The sequence below is a fragment of the Aulostomus chinensis genome, chromosome 4 (genome assembly GCF_037954235.1).
Source record: "Aulostomus chinensis isolate RoL2024-O1b breed Wild chromosome 4, RoL_Achi_v1.0, whole genome shotgun sequence".
Taxonomy (NCBI): domain Eukaryota; kingdom Metazoa; phylum Chordata; class Actinopteri; order Syngnathiformes; family Aulostomidae; genus Aulostomus; species Aulostomus chinensis.
In genome coordinates, this window is record NC_141323.1 from 1,553,978 (window position 1) to 1,580,219 (window position 26,242).

A 26,242-nucleotide genomic window follows, 5' to 3' on the forward strand; every position below is an offset into this window, starting at 1 on the left:
CTCCACACAGAAAGATCCCATGCCCGAGCCGGGACTCGAACCCGGTACCTTCTTGCTGTGAGGCGACAGTGGTAACCACTGCACCACTGTGCAACTTGAATGATGTGTCCATTAACTTCAATTTAAGAATGTGTTGCTGGCTGTTCTGGACTCACCAAGAGGACAAGACATTGGGGATGGGGATGAGGTCTTTGTGAGTACGAATCACCCATATGTGGGTAATTCAAAGACGAATTTTTGAAATAGTTTAGGCAGGATAGATGGCAAAATAGATACTGGTATTTCAGCATTAATCATTTGTTTCAGTAGTCACCTGTTTTTTTATTTGATTTTGGGTCCTAATTATTAGGTGCAGCAGTGGTAGAGAATGCTGTATTGCTCTCTCTGTGAATCCACAGAAGTAAGAGGAGCTTTCAGCAAGAAAACCAGCTTTTTCACATGAGCTGAAGTCACATGCTTCTGCTACAATTGGAGGAACACTTTTATCTGCAGCTTTGCAGGTGGTGGTTGTCCCTGGTATGACTCTGTGTGTGTGTGTGTGTGTGTGTGTGTGTGTGTGTGTGTGTGTGTGTGTGTGTGTGTGTGTGTGTGTGTGTGTGTGTGTGTGTATTGGACTCTACACCTGTTTCTTCAGATCAGTAAACAAACAGTGCGTGGCGGGTGATGCAGCAGAATTGAGGAGAGACACATTTCATGCGCACACCTGCGCACTTAGAGAGACGCTCAAAGAAAGTGTTCTATGCAAGGCATCCCCTCCTTCTTTTGAGTTGTCAGACTGTTGACTGAGGCAGAGACCAAAACATAAACTGAGTCTGACATTTAACTGTTTTTAGTTTAACATCACATAAAAAGTCAAGACACTGAATTCATGGAGGGATATCCCAGTACTCTTTCTGTTAGTGCTTCAGTGCATCAGCCCTTTATGATTCCCTGTCTGAACTATGACATGCAAGACAATGCACAGACATACAGCAGTATGTTTATTGATAACAGCTAAATAGTGTGATAGTTTTTAATGCCAAAGCAAACAAAATCAAATGATGGTATTCTCACCCTTTGTTGCATTTTACAACACTTTTTATTTTCACACATTCAGGTAGAAACTCTCCATTTCTCTTTGCTGTTTTAACTGCATGGTATTATTATGTGTTCTTTGTGACTTCAGGACATTCTCAGAGAATGACTGCACCATGGTGGCCCCAGCTGACCCCTGCCTCAGTCCAACCAAGGGAGAGCTGGTCTACAGCAAGACAGCCAAACAGTGCCTGGAGGAGATATCAGGTAGTGCAGCTAAAGCTGTATATATGATATCTAATCACTGTTTATCTCCTTGATGAACGTTTCATTGTATTATCACCGTTACAGGTTAACTGCTTGTCTGCATCTGTGTTTCTATAATGCTGAACTTGCTGCTGTTGCGTTGATGTTCTTTATAATTACAGAACTAGAGTTGTGTCTAACATGTGCTATGGAATCACCATTTAAAATTGCAAGATATTGTACTCATAATTTTAGAAGCATAACAATTTCTGGAACTGCTTCCTGACTGGGTGCAGTGATTTGACAAAGCACCTCAAAACACTACTCAACAAAATGTTTGTTGAAGACTAGAGTGACTGCTACGTATACCTAATTATGGCCAACTTTGTAGAGTATTTTTGAAAAAACCAAGATCCTGAATTTGATCTATTTGAACAAGAATACGCAAAAGAGGAACTACAGGTTCTGGAAGCTAGAAAAGACTGGCCTGTGCATTTATGGTGCTAAGCTTACTAACAATTGGTGCATTTCTGAAGGCCTCAGCTCCCTAATGCACACACAGAGGGGGGAATGGCATCTAAATTCTTGTCTGGTTCTGGAGAGGCCTTTTTCCCCACAAAGCTTGTGTTGTTTGTTTGTGATTGTGTTCCTTTAAAATAATAATTGAAGAGTAGCTGCAGAATCCCTACTGCAGTGGCTAGCATAGCAGATGGCATATGGCTACCATTGTGCAGTAAGTATGACAGTCTATTTGCAATGGCTGTGGGTGATGAGGTGTCCATATTTGATTATGGGGGGTTCCTGCCCAGCACAGCCCAGCACCGGTTTTATGTAGTCAAGGGAAAAGGTCAGCAATGACAACGGGCTGCAGGGAGCATCTGGGGCTCTTTGTTCACATCCCTGCAGAGTGCCATCATGTGTTACAATCACAGTGCTCTATCAGAGCCAGTCATGCTTCACATAAGCATACATATCATTGATTATTTTGAGTCACCTTAGAGGAATGGTTTTTGCACTATTTTATGTGACTGTTCTTGTAGATTTTTATCATGCACCATAACAGTGCGATTATTTGATCTGTTTGAACCACATTTAGGTGGCAGCACTACAGCATGAGTGCCAGACTTCACACTTTGAAACATACAGGGGCAGGGACTGGTTTTGTACCTTAAAAAAATAAGAATAAAAAAGGGCTAGTGTCCCTGACAAACTGGAGATTGTTCCTCAAATTTGGTGCACCCAGACTCCATGCCATGCCAAAATTTTGCCATGACAGAGGCGTGCACTTTTTGATTGCTTTTTTTTTGTTTTGTTTTGTTTTATTTAGATTACAACACTTAATAAAATACTAATTCAAATAAAATAGGAAACGTAATACTCATGGTTGGAAACTGCTATCACATTGTAAAGTCTGGTCTTTTCTTTAAAAACACATCTCAAATATGGGACCATGGTAGCAAAGTGTAGTGTTTAACCCATTCATGTCCCCATCCAACATCTTATCACAAGTGATTTATAAACACCCTCATGACGTCACCTGAAAAATGGTGCTTGAGGGGTTCCGACAGCATCGTAGTTTGACACAAAGAGCCACTGACAAGAGTCAGTATTTACCAACTTTAGAGTGAAAACAGGTTGACACATCTGTATCAAATCAAAACAAGGACAGACCGCAAACTACTCTTTTGATTTGTAATTACAGTCCTTGTGCTGTTGTGCCCTGGAGTTCAGGACAGACAGAAATTTTGAGGGAGTTTCTGACCACAATCTTAAATTCTGGACAAGAAGAAACATGAGAGGTTAAACCAACATCAAAACACACTCAGCTGGTACAGAGAATTCCCATGGTGTCAGTTGCAATGTGCCCTTCTAAATGAAAATTTCAGTTTCATTACTTCATGTACCCTTTCAAAATCTATCATGCATTTTCATGTGCAATACTTAATTCCTCTTCAAATTTCATGCAACAGGCTTTGAGAAAATTCCACTTGTGATTTATATTTTGATTTAATGTCAAGTAAAGGTTCCTCTTCCTATTCTCCCCCCCCCCCATTACAGCCAAGCTCCACGGTGAAACAAAACAGTTGCAAAGAAAGTCGCAGCAGTAGCTCATCTCAGCTGAAGCCACCTGCAGCATAGCCTGTGAAGTCACAGTGATAAACGATACTCTGTCTTGTCTAATTGCCACAGGTTTCAAAACATGCATATGGCACTTGCTTTAGCTTGTCTCCTCTCAACTTTGCTTTGAGTCTGCCTTAATGCAAAGACCAGCATGCACAAACAACTGCTTTTGATTACAGGTTTCGGGATGTCCGGTCGGCAATGACATTCCAGACGTTTTGCTTTGGTCGCGGTTTTATGAAAAGCTGTCATTTGTCGGGTAAACTTAGACTGCAGGACTGACCATTCCCTTTGTTTGGTGTCCATCTAAAACACTTGTTTTTTGTTGTCACGTTTCATGTCCGTGCTCCATCATTCATTTTTTTGAGTTGGTCTTCACATAGGATAGAAATATGTTGTTGAAGGGGGTACGTACCACAAACACCACAGACAAGTCCTTCTCATTTTACACCTGCGGTGGCAGCTGTCAACTTTGATGACACATCTGATTTTTGTGTCAGTGCGTTTGTTCATTTCAAAGTGGTGACATTCATCATTTACAATTTTTACATGCTGAAAAATGATCAATCTTCAACCAATTCCTGGATGTTCCAATGGATTTCGTTTTTAGAACAGAAACATGTGATTCTTCTGTTCTCAACTGTGTCACAACAGAAAAGTCTACAGACTAAATCAAAGCCACTTTCACTCAGCAATCTATTGTCCAGTTTTTTTGCAGTGCAAACATGACAAGGATCACCATGATCATGGTTTCTGGGGCAACTGCTTCCAGTGTCTTCTAGCTATTGGAAATTAGGATTAGACAATGTGTCTAATGCAGCTGTGACCAATAACAGCTGGGCCACTAAAGCTTGCACTGACTGATGGGAATATGTTGGTTCTGTGGTCTCATTGTTGATCCGTGATAAGCTGCGGGCTCGCTGTTTAGCTCCTCGAGATAGCATTTAATTAAGTCAGGCAGCCAGCGGTGCAGCAGGAGCTGCAGGCTTACAGGTGCACTGTCCAAACAACTCACTGTCACACTAGCGAGGGAGAGATGGAGCGACAGGGATGGGTGAAAGATAGTTGCAGGGAAAGAAGATAAGGGCTGGCAAGAGAAAGTGAGAGAATGAGAGGGATTAAGAGGAAGAGAGCATGATAAACAGTGAGAATCAGTGCTGAGAGAGAGAGAGCGAGAGAGAGAGAGAGAGAGAGAGAGAGAGAGAGAGAGAGAGAGAGAGAGAGAGAGGCACTGCAGGCTGCATGCTGGAATGAACTGGCAGAGCTATGTGAGCCTGTTCGCCGGCTTCACCGCCCGCTCATTCTCCAGTGTGAGGAGAGAGGGACTGTCAGAGTCAGAGGGGAGGCAGGAGAAGTGTGGCAGTGAGGTGGTAATTAAAGGAAAGACAGACGGTTGAGGAAGAGAGATAAGAGTAAATGAAAAGAGATGGTCATTTAATAGGGTAAAAGAGAAAGAGTGTGAGAACGAGGGTGAGCAAGAGAGAATGTGTTGGTGAGAAAAGGGAGATGTAGCGAGTCGTTCTTCCACGCCCCTGACAGTAGTGAGGAAGAGACAGGAGCCAAGAAGACAGAGAAAGCATGAGGACAGGAGAGGGAGTGAAGGAAAGAATTGCTTGTATGTTGCTCATCATTTGACCAAGGGTATGGGCTGGCTCGAGGATGGATCCGGACTCTACCTATATGCCTGAGAGGAAGGTTTTCTCTCCACCCTTCACCCGGTGCTTGCTACCGTCTCAAGCTGGGACCTCAGTTGGGAGGTGTGGGACATGGGGACTCAACTACCTGCTTCCTCCGTCCTCTGGCTCCTTTTATCCATCTGCTCCATCAGTGACAGTGCAGCCAAGATGAGAAACAGAAAGCAGCACACAGGTAGAGCCAGTCACTAAGCCACCACAGGCAAAGAGGTAAGCCAGGAAAAAAGGGAGGGGAACGGGGAATAGACATGAAGAGGGGTGCAGAGTTCTCGGTGTATCAAGGAGGTAGCCCAGCTCGACGGCCTCCTCAGCCTCTCCCTGACAACCTCAACCTGCGGATCAAGCAACGTTCTCTCACAAACCTGACACTACTCAGCGATGGTGAACAGCGAGTTTACTCCTTTGAGCTTGACGAGCCACAACCCCGCCTTTCTCACCCTCAAAACTCTTCTTTGAACACATCTTCCACACAGCGAGCAGGAGGTAGTCTGCAGGCGAGCCCCAGAAAAGAGGTGGTCACAAGGGGTGGAGGAGTACGGGGCACCCGAGCTAGATCCTTGTCTCTCTCTCTCACCAAGGTGCTTTCTCAGTCAGAGCACTCCCTTATCCCTGTTCCTTGGCGATGCACAGCTGCAGGCGGGCGGCCACAGCGGGCATCTTACAGTGGCCACCCACGGGCTGAGCCATTGCGGACATCCAGGGAGGAGGTGGGAACAGATGAAGAGGGCAGCAGTGGGCGTTCAGATGAGGACTCGGCAGGCACGGCCAGCAGGAAACCCGGAGACAGGGAAAAAGACAGTGGGTATTGGGCAGAGGAGGAGGTTTCAGGGGGAGGGCCTCGTGAGGGAACAGCTCAACTGGACAAGGACGTGATCCTCACAATGCTGGGTGACCTGGAACAGGTGCTACATACAAAACCTCGCCTACGTAAGTCAGCACAGTCTCAGAAATTTTGAGGAAAATGAGCATGGGCTTTGCCAAAAATCATTTGAACATTATATTCCTTTATATTATCACGATAGCGCAAAATGGAAACTATACAGGAAATAACATGTTTTATGTCATATGACGTACGTTTTGGTGAAACAAATCAGAGATTTTTCCACAGAAAACAACTTGAATACTTTTCTCAGTCCTCATAATAGGATAAACAAGACATTGTTAATCATTAAACATAAATACATCACTAAAAAGACATTTTGAGGCCAGATTGTATGAGCACCACACACCTTTCCTCATGCAATTCACACTCATATCCACATTTTTTTGCCCGCATCTTCAGCCGTCATGGACAAAGATAGATAAAAAACATGTTCCACAAAATAGTGCTGCAGGGATGATGTATTTTTGTAGGCCAGCCCACAAGTTAGCATTACTTTGGGCTCCTTTGATTAAACGCCTATGAGATTTTTACATTGGATTTTGGATTACTGCAAGGGGAAAAAAAAAAACAGCATCAACAAATTTATGAGACTTAGACTACTTAAAAAATCTTCACAAACATCACATTCAGGATTTTTGCAGCATATGTGCAGTCATTACAAGTAAACCTTAACATTGTAATTTGATGTCCTTAGCAATGTCTGGCAAATGCCATTTTCAAGTCATGTAAATACTTCAAAATTCTCAACTCAAGTATAGTGAGGTCTTATCTGCTATTGAACAGTAACTTAAATATTTTTTTATATTTTAAGCTTGTGTGAATCACATGTCTCACTTCAGGGATTTGACTTGGAGACAAGGGAACCAGACATTCAACAGTACAAACTTATTTTGGTGTTTTTATGGCCACTCAGTTGTGATTAAATGTATCAATATATGTGATGTGCAGCTAGTGCAGCATTGTAACCAGTAGTTTCAGAACCCCAGAGTCTTATTTACAGCTAGATAGAAGTCAACATGGGTGATGAACAATGTACTTGCAGTATGATGGGGCTTATACTCTTAATGGGCACCCATGTACAAACCTGCCTTTAATGTCACATGAAAGAAACATAGGAGAGGACTGTTCAGCTGATGAGACCTGGCATTTTTACACTGTTTCAATAGAAAAGATTATGAATGTGACTCTACAGATAACACAAAATGAAATCCACAGCATAGCAGGGTGCATTTTAGCAATAGCCAGATTATGGTCCAGTCTCAATGAGTTCCTTTGAGTAGGGTGAGGCATGACACAGCACAAAGCAAAAAGACCTTGAAATACAGAAAATGAAACTGCAGGGCGTTTGTAATTTCTCCCTCTTTCTCTCTCTGTGAATCCTACACCTAGCCTAATCAATAGCCTATTATTATCACTGTGCATGTGTGCTTATCTTCACTTTGTGTGGGTGTACAAGTGTGTTTCTTTTCGTGCACCTGAATATTTTGATTTGTGTGTGTGTGTGTGTGTGTGTGTGTGTGTGAGAGAGAGAGAGAGAAAAAGAGAGAGAGAGTTTATCCCCATGTGGTGTGTGAGAGATCAGCCATTTACATCTATTAAGAACTCTGCTGTCGAAGTTTCAAAGTATCTAGCTGCTGCCGTGGCAGTTTTTGCTGTTTGCTTTCAGGAGCAATTGTAGTCGATATGTACTAACAATCTCACAATTCGCTAAAACAGCACATTTAACACATCTTTGAGAGCCAAGGCTGTCCACGGGCTGCAGTAAGGCTAGAGTGTGCATACAGTCATGCTTTGTTGTGTGTTTCTCTGTGAATGTGGTCTGACATCCATGAGTGTATTATAATTAAATCCCAGGAATGGCTCCTTAATAGTATTCAGCTTGAAAAAGTGACATCATTACCAGCTTATATGCATTATTTAAAAAGGGAGGATGTGTGTCTGTGCTCAAGTGTGTCTGTGCCAAATAGCAATCATTTACATTATGTTATGCCCACCCGATCTGGAGCAGCATTGTTTTATACCGTAAGTGGTTTAAGGAAGTGTGTATATCTTCCTCCACATCCTTTTCAGCACCTCGCCACTTCCCTGGTAGTTGCTTCACAGCCTCTCTAGGCCAAGAGCCGGACAACATCTTAAATTCAAATCAATGTTGTGTTTTTTTTCCCACCGTCCTCTCACCAGCTATTCATTTTCATAAGCAGCAACATTAGGATATGAGGTTCAAGGGATTTAACTGCATGAATATCTGCTACCCATTTTTGATCCATAAATGGATGCTGTTGAGCTGAGAAAGTGCTTTTAGGTGTTGTGTTGTGGAATGCATTTTAGCTTCCTGACTCAGACAGACCTAATACATGTGTATGAGTGTGTAATATGTTGCTTTGCCTGTGGGATGAGGTTCAGCTTGGCTCCGTAGTGTGCAAGTGAGCCTCTGCTCCTACAACACAGTGAATTGCTCACACACACACACACACACACACACACACACACACACACACACACACACACACACACACACACACACAAACTAACAAATGTACACTCATGCCTTGGGCAGCTTCTCAATGTTGCATGAAGTGTCCATTTATGATGGAGACTTAAGGGCCAGATCTCCTCATGTCACTTTGTAATGAGATATTGTAATTGGATCTTTGTCCAAGTGGCCCTGGTAGGAGGAGGAGAGGACAAGAGCAAGACAAGAGGAAAGGAAGAATCACATTGTTGGTGCTTGTGGTACCAGATATCCTCCTGCCCATTGCATTTTTGAGCTACATCTCCCTTCCATATTGATCTTCCCCTGACTGAAAAATTACAAATGCATACCATTCTGGTCTTCAAAGAAGATTCTCTGTGCCTGTGAGATGATCGTCTCAGTGCTGTTTCTTCCTGACAGGAATACTTTTAGGGCACAGAAACCTCTGAGCATCAACCATGAACATGGCACTTTCATGATGGCATGTCTTCCATTTTTTTTGTGAATTTTCCTGCAAGATTATATGTACCTTATGGATATCTAATTTGTACCCACATCTGATATGGGGTCAGAGATCAGGGACATGAAGCTTAACAACAAACTCACCCTCACCCGAATTTCAGTTTGTCTGTCCTGACCAGACAAAATGCGACCTCAATTATACCAGACTACTCTTTAGCCCGTGAGGTCATTGCACAGTGTGGTGGAGCATAATTGAGGCCAAGTGTTGACTTAATTTGAAAAGAATTCTGGAATTTATCTTTAGACAAATCTAATAATGCTCAGGAGTGCTGAATCCTATCATTGGTGCCAAGTAAACCTGCGGCATCTTTTGGCTGTTGATGTCACCCCCATTAATTTTTCAGTTCAGTCATTAGATGTTAAAGGTACTCCAGTCTTAGGGTCTTGCAATGACTTCATTGAGGCTTTTGGAGGAATAAAAATTTGTTTCAGTTGCTCTGCGCTATGTACCCTTGTGACTCATCAAACTATAAATGCAGGAAATTTGGTATGTCTGTGTATGACTCGATTATTTCAATAACTGTTTATCCAATCCACCTCAAAATTGCTTGAATTGCATTACCGGTGCCTCAGGGAAGTGCAGTTCCAAGTTGAAATCTATTGTCTAAGGGGATCTAAGGATGTAGTGTCTGACACAGTTGTGTCATCTTCTTGATGACAATCACCCGACATAGAACATTCTTTTCATGACCAGATACTGTAGATGCAACTGCAATGAATTATCATCTCATATGACATTATTGTCTATGTTATCTAAAAGTGATTTATTTTTTGCTATTGAAGACACTTAGCTCAATCCAGTGGTAGTATTACCAAAGCAATTGTGCACTTATCATACCTGGTGGACCAAACAAGCGTATACATAAAAACAGGAGGTTGGTAAGACAAAATCAGCTAAATTCTGGCAATGTTGTGGCAGTCTGTTTAAATCAAATCATTTTGCAGTTTGCAGAAAAGCCAATCCATTTTAGCGAAGACAAAGAGAGAATGAAGAGCCCTTCCTGCAAACTGTGGATTCCTGTTTGCTATGTGATCACTCTGTGTATTTTTGCAAGAACTTTTCTTCAAGTGCCCTTAGGTGAACTCTAAAATGGATTTTTTTTTTTGTTGTTGTTGAAACAAAAAAAACGGGGTTAGTATTTCTTCTTATTGTCGATGTTGACTCAATTCATACTCCTGCATACAAACATCAGAACCATTTTTTTCCCACCTGATGCCGAGCTGGCACAACTACTTCTGCCATCTGCCCCCTCACTGTAATCACAGTAGCATGCTGTAAGTATGTCCGCTTAGTGTACTGACAGGACACAGCTTCTCTTACTCATCTTCCTATAATGCCCCCTCATTGTATGAGATCTGTGGCTCCACCATATTATTCATCAGCTCCTTCTTCATGTTTTTCTGAAAGCATCTTGAAATGACCAGCATCTATTCTATGTCTCATGCCACTTGTTAATTACCCATTCCATGCTGAGCCTGTGGATATGGGCTAGCTTGACAAGTTAACGGGGAAGCCTAATTGGAGCAGACAAGTAGATACTTCAGTGTGTGCCTCCGGCTCCCAGTTCTGAAATGTTGCCCACCCCTTGCTTATTAGCAGCACGCCTTCAGTGTAGGCCTGATGTGTTAGGGAAACAAGTATGCCATATGTAAAGGCGATGCTGGGAAGAACATAAAACATATGAGGTTCATTCATAGCTGTGTCCCTCAAGATGTCAGAGGGCTGGGTAGGAAGACAGTAGTTGGAAGCAGCAGTGTTTTACTGACAGAGAAGTAGAAGATCCCTGACAGAGTTTGCTTTTATAGCCACGACTCTGTTTGGAACTAACTGACAGAGCATGTGGTGTCATGGCATGGCAGTTCTGTGTTGGCCTGAAGGAAAATTGTCAATATTGCGTAAAGTAATATATCCACTTTCCAAAGGAAAATATTGCATGCAGTGTAGCCAGTTCGCACAACAGGATGATTTATTGTACAGCCAAATTGTCAGGAGAGAATTTAGGGACATGCACCCATGTTGGCCGTCATCGTGACTGTTAATCATTCTGTTTCCCTGCTGAGACACACAGTGTCATCTGATGAAAATGTGTGTGTCAGATGTTCTCCTCTCCTGGGGGACTGCTGTGTGTGTGTGTGTGTGTGTGTGTGTGTGTGTGTGTGTGTGTGTGTGTGTGTGTGTGTGTGTGTGTGTGTGTGTGTGTGTGTGTGTGTGTGTGTGTTCAGGTCCAAACAACTCTGAGTAAACCTTGAAAAATGTGTGTCTCTAGGAGAGGACCCTGAGACAAGACGCATGAGGACGGTTAAGAACATTGCTGACCTTCGGCAAAACCTGGAAGAAACCATGTCCAGTTTACGGGGGACACAGATCAGCCACAGGTAGGCAAATGATATTTACCATTACTAACAGGCAATGATGAGGTTGAGTCATTGTTTGTCTTGGCTTGTCTTTGTTTATTTTTTTTGGCGGGGGGGGTGTGAGAGGGGAAAAAAAGGGAAAAAGCTTAGAGTTCATTAGGCTGTCAATTATTCTAAGAAAAACACACTAATTAGAGTTTATTCCGACCTGTTTTGAATTTTATGTAAAAAAACATCCTTATATGAAGACATTAAATATAAACAAGTCCAATACTTGTGTCCAAAACTATTACAGTATGGTTACTTTGCTTCTATAGTGACACTCACTGGAGCTAGAGTTCTGAAATGAGTTCATCCAATGAAAATTTTAATAATCCAGTTTAGACTGAGGAGTGAAAAATGACATTTTTTCATCAGTATTTACAGACTTCAGTGCAACTTAACTTAAAAGTTGAGACCAAAATTAGGTTCTCAACTGAGATCTTTTATATTCTAACTCTAAGGTAAAAATGCCATCTGTTCCCGAGGTTGTTTAATTATCTGTACTCAAGCTGGAATTATAATAGTTTTCCAGTGCTCCACCAGACCACTATTGCTATATTTGCTTCATTTCAAAGCCTCAAAATTCCGACCTCCCACCTGGCTTTCTGCAGGCATCATCCAACATCCATCAGACTCTGTTTTAGAAATTAATCAAATGCAGAGAAAACGGCTTTAGCTGCCAGTGGTTATTTAAAGACACCAAAACCTTCAGCTATTCTATTTTCCAATCTATTGTCAACCAGTTTTGAAAAAATACAGTCACGGTTTTTGTCTGAATAAACTTAGAAAGTCAGATTATAGTATCTGGCTGGTTTAAATTGACAATGTTCAGTTACAAACAAGTGATAGGTTCAAAAAATTATCACAAGCTGTTTTGAGTGTTTTTCTGGCTATGAACAATTGTCAATCAGTCATTTTAAAGATTATTTGTTTGCTATCAATAATGCTACCAAAGCGATGTGTGTCATCTTGTTCATGCAAAAGTCACCAGGATATAAAGACTTGAGGTCATGATAGAAAGAGGAGGAAGTGCCAAAGAGGCATGTACATTATGTTCTTACAACAGCTTGACAAAGGGGGGCCTCCATATTTCTCTTTTTGCCACTTCACATAGTGAGAGAAAAAAAACACTTTGCTTGTGAACTGTGCAATTCTGAAGATAGCTGACCAAAACTGTCTAAATTCATCCGAACATTTGACAGCCAGGCGGGACAACTGATCGGACCTTGCTCTTCCCAGGACACTACGTGCCTAACAAAGCTGATATCTAGTCCAACTTGAACATGAGTCAGGTACAGAAAAAAAAAATAAAAATTTCAAAACGTTGTAGCCAAATAAGCTGCATGAATTGCTTTTCAGGGACTTGTTGCATCACACCAGCTATGTCACACATATAATAACCAGCAACTCTGACTTCTTCTCTGCTGGTCAGAACTGTGTGGGGTTGGAATGGTTAAAGATGCTAAACTGCTCCACAGAGCTTTGGAAAATTGCAGAGCTGTTAATTCTCTATGACTTTGGCACCAGGATTGATAGCTTTCAGATTGATGTAGTCTTAAAAAATTAGAAATTTACTTGTTATAGCAGCAAGAAAAAAAAAATTATAAAACACAATTGCAGAAGAGGGTTTGATGACAGTATGGTGGTCTGTCCTGAATGGAGGCTTGATTGCAGGTATTTTTAATGGCTTGCCATCAAAGTCTTTAGAAGTATAATATAAAAAAGTTAAATGGCAAATCTGATAAAATTCCCTTTGCAAATTTATTATTATTGTCAAGAGCAAATGTGCCAAACAGGAAATGCAAATCCCTTATTTGAATAACTTCTGATGTTATAAACATTTAACTGACTGACTGGCATTTCTGCTGCCATTGTCTTCATGGAAATTCTCAGATTTGTCTTTGTTTCGGGAAAGCAGCAACATATCCATTACTAGCTTCTACCAAAGAACAATTACAATTTGTCCAACCAAATATAATCCAAGAACAGGTGGACAACTCCTGTTCTCTATTCATGTGTAACCTAAACTGAACACCCTCCTCTGGCAGTATTACATAAGTAATTTATTTGCTCCTAACCAGCCGATAGAAACACACCTAATGCATACATAGACATCCATCCATCCATTTTCTATCACTTATCCTGTTAAGGGTCGTGGGGGGGCTGGAGCCTATCCCAGCAGCCTTCGGGCGAGAGGCGGGGTACACCCTGGACAGGTCGCTAGTCCATTGCAAGGTCAACACATATATACAGACAACCATTCACACTCACATTCATACCTACGGTCAATTTAGAGTATCAATCAGCCTAGTCCCCTCTTGCATGTCTTTGGACTGTGGGAGGAAGCCGGAGTACCAGGAGAGAACCCTCGCAGGCATAGGGAGAACATGCAGACTCCACACAGAAAGATCCCATGCCTGAGCTTGCACCCGGAACCTTCTTGCTATGAGGTGACATTGCTAACCACTGCCCCACCATGCCGCCTTATTCATACACAGTTTGCTGAAATTTTTCTGTTTGATAATAACTACATCGAAACCCAACAAGTGGGTCTTGTCTCACAAATGAATATGTGTGGTGAGTTTGGAGGTGTGACATAGTCAGCCTCTGCAAAATGTGTCATAGCTACAACAAAAGACACACGCTTTGAAGGAAGCCCACATTTTTCACGACAAAACCACTGAACATAATCAGATAGGGGAAGCAAACCCAGATTTATTTCTCAGCACCACTCGTCCATTTGCTTGTGCACCCAGTGTCCTTGGCAAACATGAGCAGTCTCAGTCCCTCTCCGACTCACCCTACGCAGTTAATCATACTGATCCAACAGGAAGATATGTCACCAATTATTAATGATATTTTAATGCCATCTTCTCCACATTTCCTGGATTTAATTAAAAATCTGCGCCCCCATCCTCACCAGCTGGCAAATATGGAAAGACATTCAGAAGTTGATGGACAACCAGCACTTTAAAAGACTGTCCCATCTGTAAGCCATTGGCAACATTGACAGAACAATGTAGAGACTCCAGCTAGAAAAGACAAAATGATAACCGCTGGTGTTTGTCACATCCACGGGCAGGTGCTCTCCACTCCTCTCCGTCCATCTCCGATAGTCTATTATTCTGTGTGTTTTGCCCCATTTACCAAAGAAGACGGTAGCCAGGATGCCGACAGCATGACAGATGGTTGTGCGTGTGTGTGTTTGTGTGTGTGTGTGTGTGTTTGTGTGTACATGGTTTTGTTTGCTTTCTCCTTTTTTCCTCAGAGGAGTCTCAGCCAAGCTTGATCAATAAAGCATCATTGTTTTACCAGCATATTAATCCGGTGGGATTGGGGTGGTAGGTATTAGATTAGTCTGGAAATGAAGCTTCATCCACATACGTCATAGACACACAGTCAACATGAAATCTGTGGAAAATGCATAATCACACCTCCACATTAGCATCTAATACAGTGCGTACATGTAAGTGTTGGTTTTTGTATGTGTTTGTGTGCGTGTCTGTGAGTTGGAGCAGGGGAACAGCAAGGCTCCCTGGGAAATAATGTTTGGCATCTTCCTAGTTTATAACCATTAAATTAAATGGTAAATGTTGCAGTTACCTTTGAATATTCTGATTGAGATAACTGGCTTAGTATGTGCATGTCAATTCTGTCCATGACAAAAGCCTGGCCAGATCACCTCATCTTTCCCCTGGACAAGAAATATCTGTAATCACCATGAAGCTTTGAAGCACCTAAGTAATTAATATCCAGTTCTCATTGTCCATAATAGATAACTTGCTGTAGTACTAGTCTATGGTGCGTTTCTCATTTTTTTGCCATTATGAACTTTTGTCCCTCTACCTCATAATTGTACTTTGTTCACCCCTGCTTGTGTTTTCTCTCCTGCTCATGCCTGGTGGGTCCTGATCTAGTCCCTAAGGGAGTCAATGATAGCCACCTGCCATTTTGAGCAAAATGGCACTACAGGGTTTTGCTTATTTTATGTTTACACTTGACGTAAAAGGAGAACAGGACTTGCTAAATTATTTACTGATTTAAAATTGAGGCGATAGCTACTTGCTCCGTTTGAGTGCTTGCGCGTGATTCTGATGCAACACTTCTTTCTTTTTAATATGATCTGTTCCTAACATTTATCGAATGCTTCGGGCTCTGATTGCAGACTAGTGAACTCCCCAACTACCAAAACTGCTTATGTAATGATGGGTCAAAGCCAGGAAAATAGTCAATCCCTGAAAAACATCTTAAGTGGAGACTAACTTGTTTTAGTGTGAGGACTTAATACAAGACCAGATACAGTTCAGTCTATAACGACATGGAAAAAGTGTTTCTCTCTCTCTCTTCCTCAATCTATCTTTCTGTCTGTCTATGTCTCTCTCTTTTGCTTCACTCTTCCTCACACATCCACCCACACCCACACACACACACACACACACACACACACACACACACACACACACACACACACACACACACACGTTCATTGGGAACATCTTTGGTGAAATTCTTTGAATTTGGCATAAATGTCAATGAGGACTCAAGAATGAATTGACAACATTTTGGTTGTTCATCATCATCACCTCTGGCTCAGTGCCACCCCCTCCCTTTGTCCACCTGTCTCTGAGAAATGCATGAAAAACACAAATCAGACAATGAACAGTGTGCTGGCAATCTAGTAAGTTAACTGTGTAAAACATCTCAGCATCTTTCCTTTACTTGCTTTTCAGTCACATCATTCATTTCCACATTCCTTTATCTCAACACCCACACACTCACACACATTGTGCCTCAGTCTTTCTCTTTTCTTCTCTGCTTCTGCCCGGAGATAAAGATAAGCTGATTTCGCAGGCTACATTAAATATAAACAGATAAAAGATTTTGGTTCCTATACCATGTCAAATTGATTTCCATATTTAGTTGTAATATATTGTCAGATAAGCACTTGTCTTTTTTTCCTTCGGCCTCTTGGCACTCTAACAGGGCTGTGTTTGTGTGTGCGGTGTGTGTGTGTGTGTGTACATGTTTGTGTGTGCGTACATCACAAGGTGTTGATAGAGATGTGCTGTGAGCATGGCTGGCATTTCTGCCCTTCTGTAGGCAATTGGCATCACAGAGATGTTCTAGTCATCTTTCCTGCACTCTCTGATAAAACATAAACACACACACGAACACACACATTGTTTTCACCTGAAACTCACTGCTACATTTGAGATGCCACTTTAAGTTGTTTTTGTTTTTTGTCCCCTAATGAAGGTTTGCGTAGAGAAGCAGACATACAAATAAGTATCCTCATCTCACCCACCCAGCAGCTGTCCTGCACTTCAAATGCATCATCTCCAGCTGTTCTTTCTCCATAAAACTGTTTTAACCTGAGAAAAAGTCTCCTAAGATTAAAGAATACTTCAGCTTTTGTGTAGGCGGATACTAGTTAACAAGAGTGTATTCTCATGAAAAGAAGATTCATGCAGACATCATATCATCATATTACCCAGATCAACTTTACCAAAGCCTTATGTGATTCTTAATCCTGTTTGGGGCATGCATAAGTCCTGTTTCTGTTCCAGTTAAATTTTTAGTAGCAGCTAAACTTTCCACACACAGATCAAAGCAGCCATTTGGTCAAGTTTGTTCTTTCCCTCAACATGCAGTGCACTATTTTCCCAGCAGAGAGAGCTCACACAAGGCACAGGATGATTTATTGCCAGTGTCCAGACATACCAAGTTTCAGGGCTTCACAAAAGCAAATTCAAGACTGGAGGGGAAAAAAATGAAGGTAGTGCCCTCTGCAAGGGTTCAGTGACTTGGCTGATTCTGTTTTCTAATATTCAACTTACTCTTCCATCCCTCTCTAACAACAATAATAATAATAATAATTAAAAGTTGTTATTTACAGAGCACTTCCTAAACACAAGTTATGAAGTGCTACACACAAAGCAACTCCCTAACAAAGAAATCGTAAACAACATGATCATAGAGAGAATCATAAATAAAAGCAGGGAGGTATTGTCCGTAAAATTAAAGTCAATGCGAGCAACTATGACAATTGAAATCAAGTAAATCAAGCTTATAAATCCTGCAAAATGTTATCAATAACATCTAGTAAAATCAGGGAAGATTCAGTAGTATGTTCAGCAGAATAAAATATAAGGTTACTTGATAACTCAAGCTTGATGGCTCTGACTGTGACCGTCTTTTTTCTCTCTTCTCTCTTTTAACAGAGGCCACAAAATTGATTTTTGGTATCAGACCAGTCATGATGTAGGTTCCAGTATAATTTCCCTGTTTTCTGATTGAATTTAAGTAGAGTATTACCAGTGAATTTAGCTCTGCTGATGTAAACACCTGCTTATTTTCCTTAGATTTTTCTTAGTTTTCTTCAAAGTCACTTGATAGTAGCTGTAAACCAAACCGAGCTGGCTCTCACTCCCAGTCTGTCTATTTACTGTGATGGAGTGACATATGTTGTCATGGGAGATTACATTTTTTCTCTCCTCCCCCTTCAAGTTAACATGCGGGAAGAAAAGCACTTTAGTAAGGTCTCTCTGTCTCTTACACACACACATATACACACACACACACACATACTCACAATTTGAAGGGAGTGGCACTCAGTGGCTGTAGACAGCTCTCAGCTAAAATTCATGACCGATCTTTTTACCTGAATGATTTGCCCTTCACACGGGGATGCACTTGATATGATGGTGTCTCAGTGTAACCTGTGATTTTAGTCCATTTGAGGCACTTTTCCAAAACTCTTCCTTGCTGAGTTAAGATTAGTCCGGGCAACTGTCTTTTTTGTTTTGTTTTGTTTTTTCAGAAGTACTTGAGTTTTTGCTGCGTCAAGTTGAAAGTCAGAATACATTTCCATACATTTCTCTTTCTCTGTCTTCACAGTACACTTGAGACAACCTTTGACACCACAGTAACCACAGAGGTCAATGGACGAAGTCTCCCAGCCCTCGCCACACGCTCCTCCCCCATGGCCTGGCGATTGGGTCAAACACAAACCCCACGTCTCCAGGCAGGAGATGCCCCCTCAATGCCCACCAGCTATGCTGCACCCAGGGCAACCACAGCGAGCGCTGGCACCACAGGGCGCTACAGTGGCCACTCTGACCCCTCAAGGTTTGTGTACAGCGCCCCCCTGAGGCGAGGAGCAGGAGCAAGGGGGGCGGAGCAGGGGGAGAAGGGTGGAGGAGGAGGGCTGGAAGGAGGGAAGCAGATGGAGGTGGCAGGGTACATGAGTGATGGGGACATCCTAGGGAAGAACGGCCGGATGGATGAGATCACCAGCGGGTAGGATGAGCATGCTAGCTTCCTCAGACTTACTGACTAATTTTACTTGCCTGCTTTAAAGGCCCATGGATCATGTTTTTTGACCATATCAATTTTGGATATGTTAACATCTATAACCTTATGTTTGAGTACTTTGTGTGTTTCTTTGCTAATGTAAAAAAATGTCCTTTTTGCTAAAAATCATTAGCTAATGTGCATATCAGTTTCATGTGTCATATGGGCTATGTCTAAGATTTATGTGAACTGCCTATGTTGTTCAGTAGTTACTTTTGGTTATCTAAAGATTCCTGACACTTTTGTGCAAGGTTTGGATGAAGTCTGAGGTACTTGCTGTGTATTTGCTCATGTTACCCATCTACCATCTGGTCTCAGTCTTCCTTTGCACTGTGCTCTGCATACTGTGTGCTTCTTTGCGTTTTCATGCATCCACCCATTATTTCAATGCAATGAATATTTTAGAAAATACACCCAATGTCAGCTTTGATGGGTTGCCACAACATTGTACAGGATACACAATTTAGAATCTAAACTAGGCTCCGAAAATAAACATATTAAGACTTATGACCACTAATGTCTGAAGCATGGCTGAAGCATACAAATGGTATGGCACTATTCTCATCAACCCTTTTTTAACCTCTGGAAATCACCATGGGAACCTCTGTTTGCGATAATAAATGAATGAAAGCTTATTTTGTCATGCAAGCATGCTTTGCTGTCACAGACACCAGCTTAAGGATGCAGTAGATTTCCCTCTTCATCATTAAAACAGCACTACTCTCAAGGCCATTTATTTCGAGAGTGATCAATTGACACATTCATTGCAACATACAGTAGCATAACAGATTTATTTTCATGAAGGTCAATGTAATATTTCTTGAGAAATTAATAGGAATGCCAAGGAATGTCCTCCAACTCATGCAATAATGCCTTTGGCAACTGGGCGGTGTGTTAGAAAAGCAATTCACATACAACACGCACATAAACACACTCCATGCACTTAGAATTTCCCCAAAAGAGGCAGAGAGAGCAGGATGAACTGAGATGGAAGCTAAACAAGGATTGATGGAGTAAAGAGTTTGTAGGATTAACAATTTAGAGAGAGGAGAGAAAATGTAACAACTAATCAGGAAGGAAAGGTGATTAGCTGAGTTATTAGCTTAATTAGCTCAACATTAATGATCCCTATGTCCTAACAGCTGTGTCTGATAGCTATCAGGCCTCAAATCCAACCACTTACTCAATGCTACATACAGCACACATCCTCGGATGCACAATTTGTCAACATGTTTACTTAAACATGCTCCTTAACCTTTAAATTTGCATGCTCACATTAAAGTGAGAACTCTTCTCTAGTGCTAGTGTAAACAGTGCTCATTAATCAGTGTTTTGATTAAATTTCAGCTAATATAAAATTATTTCTCATCTCCCAGATATCTTACAGATGGCGGACTCCATCTGTATGCAAGGAATACAGGTCGAGCATCAGACGTGGCTTCTTCCCGAGAAATCTCTCAGAGAGGAAGCAAAGAGATACAGGGTGACATAGACAGGTAAAGATGCTGTCTTTCAGTCATATTGTGCTGCTTGTTTTGCTGTTTGCATGTTTGATTTCTCGTTGGACGGCCAGCAGGTGTCTGCATCACAAAGCATCTCTGGTTTCTACACTGATTGGTGACTATCATAGCATTAGCTTCGTTATCGCCTGCTTTTCCTGCACAGCTCACATGAAAAAGGTGTATCCGTTCATTTCAAGCGACGTCACAATTCATTTCATATTTGTATTGGCAGATAGATTGCCACCGGGATGATTTTTTCTAGGCTAACTTACAAGTTAAGAGCTACATGGGTTCCCTCAACCGAAAGCCTAAGGGACTTTTACTTGGATTTTGGATTTTAAAAAAAAGCTGTGTGGCAAACCAAAATTTATCACACTTCCACATTTTGTTCGGCAAGATTATGTTCATTAATAAACACCACTTTATGTTTTTTGAAACACAAATGCAATCCTCAGAAGTCCAAAACTAAATTTCACGTCTCTTCTATTTTAAGTATAACATCTTTTAATATCTGCGACAACCTCTGTCGTCTTGTTAAGCCACGTGTTAACCACAGACCTTATTTCAGGTATTGAATAAAAAACCCATTGACAAGGGAACTTAACTGACTACAATAACTTATGTCCAGGTTTTAAAACTCAATCCTACACCACTCGGTTCATTAGTATCAGAAGTATTTAGCGTTTTTTTCTTCATTGAGCATTCTGTATTTTTTACTTCACAATAGCTATTGAGAGTATTTTATTATTCTTAACAGCATTTTATATTGTTGGCAGAGAAACCTAAAACAGCAGTGTTTTAGGAGATATGTAAAAAAATTATTATTATATTTTTTTTATTTGTTCCTGACTCTTGAATGGTCAGTTGATGGAGAATGTTATCGTACAGGTCCTGGGTTTAGTGACGTTTTTCAACTTATAGTTTAATGACACTTTTGTCAGATGTTTGAGAGTGCATGGACACATTGTCTATATTTTACACTTCACCTATGACCACAGGCATTTAGCTCATGTTCCCCATCAGACCACCTCACAATTTCAACAGCATAAGCTTCAGTGGCTTCTTTCTCACCTGCATTCAGATGGATGCTTGCAAGGTTAAATCCTTAATGGCCAGTGATGCATCTGCATGAGAAAAAGTGGAATGTTATGATTAAAATGACAGGAAGACTGAAACTATATTAACTTACCCAAGCGGAAACTGTCAGTACATCCTCTCAGAGCCAGTTGAGAAGATATCACTGCCTGCTGAGACATTCATCTTACGCTACCTCAGGAAACTTAACATGCAAACAACGGCAGACTTTTGGAGGCATTCTGGGTCAAACTGTAGCTCCTGCAACCTGAAGATTATTCAAGGCCATTGGCTGGATAAAGCTATAAGCTTTATTTTTCTGAGCCTGTTATGAAGAAATAACTAGTGCCCATATGAAATGGTGGAAAGACAAAATTTTCAGCTTTCGGAAATCAACTTGATCGTTTTGTCAATCTCTAATCCCTATATTTGATGTAAAGGCCAATATATCTGTGAAATGTTTGATGAAATTTTGCGAGTCCATTGAGGGATATGAAATGTATGAAGCTCCTGGACATGTTATAGATCATGTTCTTGGTCTGTGATTTGGAGAATTTATTTTTGGCATTGGGGAAGGTAATTGATCAATTGATTTTGTTGACAGTAAGTTTATCTTAGCCTCATTAAAGCCTAATTTCATCTTGTAAATACATTGTCTGCTCATGACCATGGAAACTTTGTCCAGGCACTTAGGAGGTGAGTCAGGGCACCCCTGTTCTACAGGGACATATGGAACATAATGAGGTGAAAAGGAGACACTTTATCGATTTAAAATTGCCAAGCTATGAGATTGCAGTGACAGGTCCTCACAACGACTGCTGGGAATCGAATGATGCAGTGACATTTCAGTGTAACAACTTCAACTTCTGCCAAGATTTAATGAGTGGCAGTGACTAGAGGAATAGGAAGCTCGGAAAGCAATCCAAGTTTACTCAGTCACAAAAACAGAGCTGTCTTAAACAATGTATATTAACATTATTTGATAAGATGTTTTGATTATCATGAAGACTTAAGTAAGTTTAAGGCGTCAATTGAAGTAAAAGCAAACGTGCGTCAGACACATTTTAAAAGTGAAGCGTAGCTTGTAGACATGCTGAGGATATTCTCTTCCTGCTGTGTCTATGGACTGGTGCCAGCTACACGTCCAGATCATCCAGTTGTTTCACAGTCTAGTCCATCTTGCTGCTTCTGAGTTATGTGCTCCTTCTCCGAAGCTCAATCCTCACAACAGCCAGTGAGGCCAGTCAGTCTTCTGTGATCGACCAAGCGTCAAAGCATGCAAGACCTGACCGCCGTTTCAGAATAGCTGATTAACCTGCCCCCTGTCAGTCTCAAACTGATCTGCCTGTCAGAGCTGACACTCAAGCAGAGAGACAGATCGGATAAGAATAAATATGAACCCTGTGAACTGTCTCTTCCATTTGCCAAGTCTCAGCTTCACCCTGCATGTCTTTTATCTCAGGATTGAATATTTTGCCCAGAGTATCTCTTACCTGGCCTTGACATAAATCCAGAAAATACCAGTTTTTCACAGCTTAAGTCTGTGTTCATGTTCTGAGCCTCAAGGGTGATGAAGGAATATTGATGCCTGCTTCCTTTTTAAGATGCCTACAGGTACATATGATCAGATTTAGAACTCTGGAATACTGTTTTACTTCCTTCCTGCATTTTCCTGTTCAAAACTACGAAAATGACTGAACACACCAACCTAGATGCACATAGCTTTATTGCTTCCCACAGCCTCACTCTGACATGTGTGACTGCCAGAAGCTGAGCTGACATTTCCAATTGGCACATGACAAAGCTCTGGGTGAATTCATTTCCTAAGCCACTGCCCACCAGGCTTCATACCTTCAACCAGCTTTAGCTCCCTCCATAGGACAGGATATATCTTCCATGATAGGTTATTTCTTCTGTCCCAAATGAAGTCATCCTCTTTTCCTCATAGCCCTGCTGGCTTTAAAGGAAATGAGAAGCGGATAAGACCCAAGTTCATACAATCTGTTCCCTGACTTTGAAGAACTTCTCAAATCCCCAATTGCACATACTAGCAGTCCAGGAAGCATACATACAAGCAAGGAATTATTGGATTGAGCCTTTATATTAAGTGTAAGCTATCTGGAATTGGAGGGTGGTGCATTTTCCGCCCCAACTGTCAGGTAGCACTGAAAATTACTGTTACAGGAAATAGATTATAGGCAAAATATTGAATAACCTAGCTGTTTCCAAATCACAAATCACAACATTATTTGAAGTGTAGTTTGGAAATATATATTTCTTAACAAAGCATAATTGTTTTATCAGTAAAGGGACAAATTAGCAAGCATTACGAAATTTTCAGAGTTGTCGCCCTTCTACCATCCTTGGGTTTCCTCTTGGGTTTATGAGCAATACACACACACACACACACTCACACACACAAAAACAAGACTCGTACACACTAACATAAACAAACTTTATCACATATCCACATACACAAATACACATCCCTCTCTCTCCAGCTCTCCTGCCACATTGGCAGTAGTAGAAGGAAGAAGTGTATGTACGTCAACTTAGCTCCCATGAGGCTCATTATGCTTCACAGTCTTTTTACGTCCATAACAACTCCCCTGCCTGCAACCCATCACAGCTTTAACCAAAACCAACAGAGCCTCCAAGGACATTATTCTAAATGACTCATCAGATGCAGACTCATGGCCAGCAGGTGACTGAGAGCATTTGTGGCCAGAACATTGTGGGCCTATATTTGGCAAGTTGATGCTGAAGTCACACTGAACTGATTGCCCTGTTTCTGGCCCTGTTTCTTGGAAAAATGTTCTCTGATCTATAACAAATTCTTATTACTTGTCTCATTACTGGGACAAAAAGCTCTGAGTACATTACCTCTGTGTTTGTGTTTGCCTCCACACACTGTCTCCCAGTTAGCTCTCACATTGATTTTAACATTTTATTACTCACATTTAGGGCATGAAATGCCTTCTCCTAGTTATTAATCATCTTCATTGGCCTAGTATATGCCCCTTTAATCACTAATATCTCCAAATGGAGCCCTGTTGTTCTCTCCCAGGTAAGATTTGTCACCAAGGGGATAGATGTATTGCTTTCAGAGCCCCCCCAACACTGAAATTCCTTGCCTACTGAAGGCAGACACACAGAACCCCCTTTTCTACCAAAATTGATTTGGTTCTTGAACTTGTGCTGTTCAGATTTTCTGAACCTTGTTTGTGTTAACCAAACCAGCGAGTGTTCTCACCAGTTTAGAACCAAACCACTGTGTCGTATAAGTGGTAATGGAGGGAGAGATAATGCAGCAGGTGAGATGTTATTATGGTTTAAAAAAAATAAGAAAAACAGACTTTTTGGCCTCAATCTCTGAAACATTATTTGGGAGTTCAGAATGAAGTAATTGATGGTAAATACCCTTTCATACATATGTATGTAGTAACATCTTATTTATATTTATATCTCTTCTCCTCTGGGCTCTGTATTCCTTGTTGCCTCAGTTTTATCTGCCATGTCACTCTTTGTTTTGTTTCTTGTGAAGCCCTTTTAACATTGTCATGAAAAGTGAAATATGGTTATAAAGATTTAATATTGTTACAGGAAGTGATGTACAATCTGGAATCAGCTTGCTGGACAAAGGCAAGACAAGTCAGGTTTTACATTGTGTCTTTGTCATCGTTTGACCAGCACATACAGCTATTAAAAATCAATTTGTATTAAATGATCGTAAAACAACTGAACAAAGACTGAATCGAAGAAGAATAGAGGAATTTTGAGGTGCTGCTAACTGATTATCTCCCCCAAGGAGCTGAGGAGCAAAAGCTTGGATCAATAGTTTTATCAGTTCACTTTGAAACCAATAGTGAATTCAGTCTTGGTTAAAAGCCTCTCTCTAAAAATAACCTCCTGTCATGCAACATAGATGAGCGCATGCTCGTTGCTCTACTGTCAAGAAAAGATGCCCGAGGAGAACGTTTTGACACCGACAGCCTCCCTGTTCTCAGTCGAGACATGAATAAGTAAAAGGGCCTTGCTTTTAGCATCCAGGGTGTGTGGTGCCGTCTCCCCTCTCTCACCCTTGTGTTTGAGAGCTGGACTGCAGCAGCTGGCTCTGCATTTTTGGGCTACTTGAAGCTTTGGGGGATTGGAGACAAGTTGGTGTGCGTGAATATATGTTGCACTGTCCACGCTTGACAAAACAGAGCTTGTATTCTAGCTACATTTTATGCATGTGTGTGCATGTGTGTGTTAGGGAGCAGTATCATGGCCGTCACTCTGCAGAGCAGTGACAATCATGGCAAGGCAGCATGGCTCATCAGTGCTGCTGTAAGCAGGCAGGAGATTAATTTTTCCCACCAATGACAACACGAGTTGTTAATAAGTTCATGAATAGTTCATTTCAGCCAGGGGCAATATTTAGAGGGGATATCACATTTCACCTGAAATTGCACATTTCACTTTCCCCTTTTTTCAGACACTAGTCTCTTTCTGTCTCCCAGACATTTATCTTTTTCCAGTCTTTCCACCTCCACAGACAGCACAGAGCCTCACACACTGTACTCTGCAAACTGTGATGGTAATTGCAAGAAGTTTTATCACCGATTTGAGTGCCCAGTTGTGTCTGGTTTGTGTGTGTGTGTGTTGGTGGGTGCTTTCTTGCGTGCGTGTCTGCATTTGTACGTGTGTGCATGTGTGTTTGTGTGTGTGTGTGTGTGTGTGTGTGTGTGTGTGTGTGTGTGTTTAGGCAAACATGAGTCCTCCTTTGTGCAGGTGCATCCTTCCTCTCAAAAACAGAAAAAATGCAGCCCTCATAAGCACATAGTAATTAACCATCCATTCATTCAGAGAAGCTCAAGGGAAAGTTTCCTCAGTTGGTTTTCATCCCAGTTCTTATTCTCTGCAACTGATTCAGCTGTCTTCATTTCTAAGAGATGCTGTTTATGTCTATCATTCATATGAA

The 26,242-nt window shown here is 41.4% G+C and overlaps 1 protein-coding gene across 8 annotated transcripts in view; it reads left to right on the top strand.

The window, feature by feature from the left end:
• Nucleotides 1–26,242, top strand: part of nav3 (neuron navigator 3) — a 198,400-nt gene that overhangs the window by 123,055 nt on the left and 49,103 nt on the right. For 7 of the 8 annotated variants that reach the window (XM_086200982.1, XM_086200974.1, XM_086200975.1 and 4 more), the window contains exons 9-12: nucleotides 1,166–1,281; nucleotides 11,221–11,329; nucleotides 18,248–18,649; nucleotides 20,080–20,199. In XM_086200982.1, coding sequence (XP_086057108.1) covers nucleotides 1,166–1,281; nucleotides 11,221–11,329; nucleotides 18,248–18,649; nucleotides 20,080–20,199 — 747 coding nt within the window. The remainder of the gene's footprint in view (nucleotides 1–1,165; nucleotides 1,282–11,220; nucleotides 11,330–18,247; nucleotides 18,650–20,079; nucleotides 20,200–26,242) is intronic. The other variant, XM_086200977.1, reaches the window with a different exon arrangement.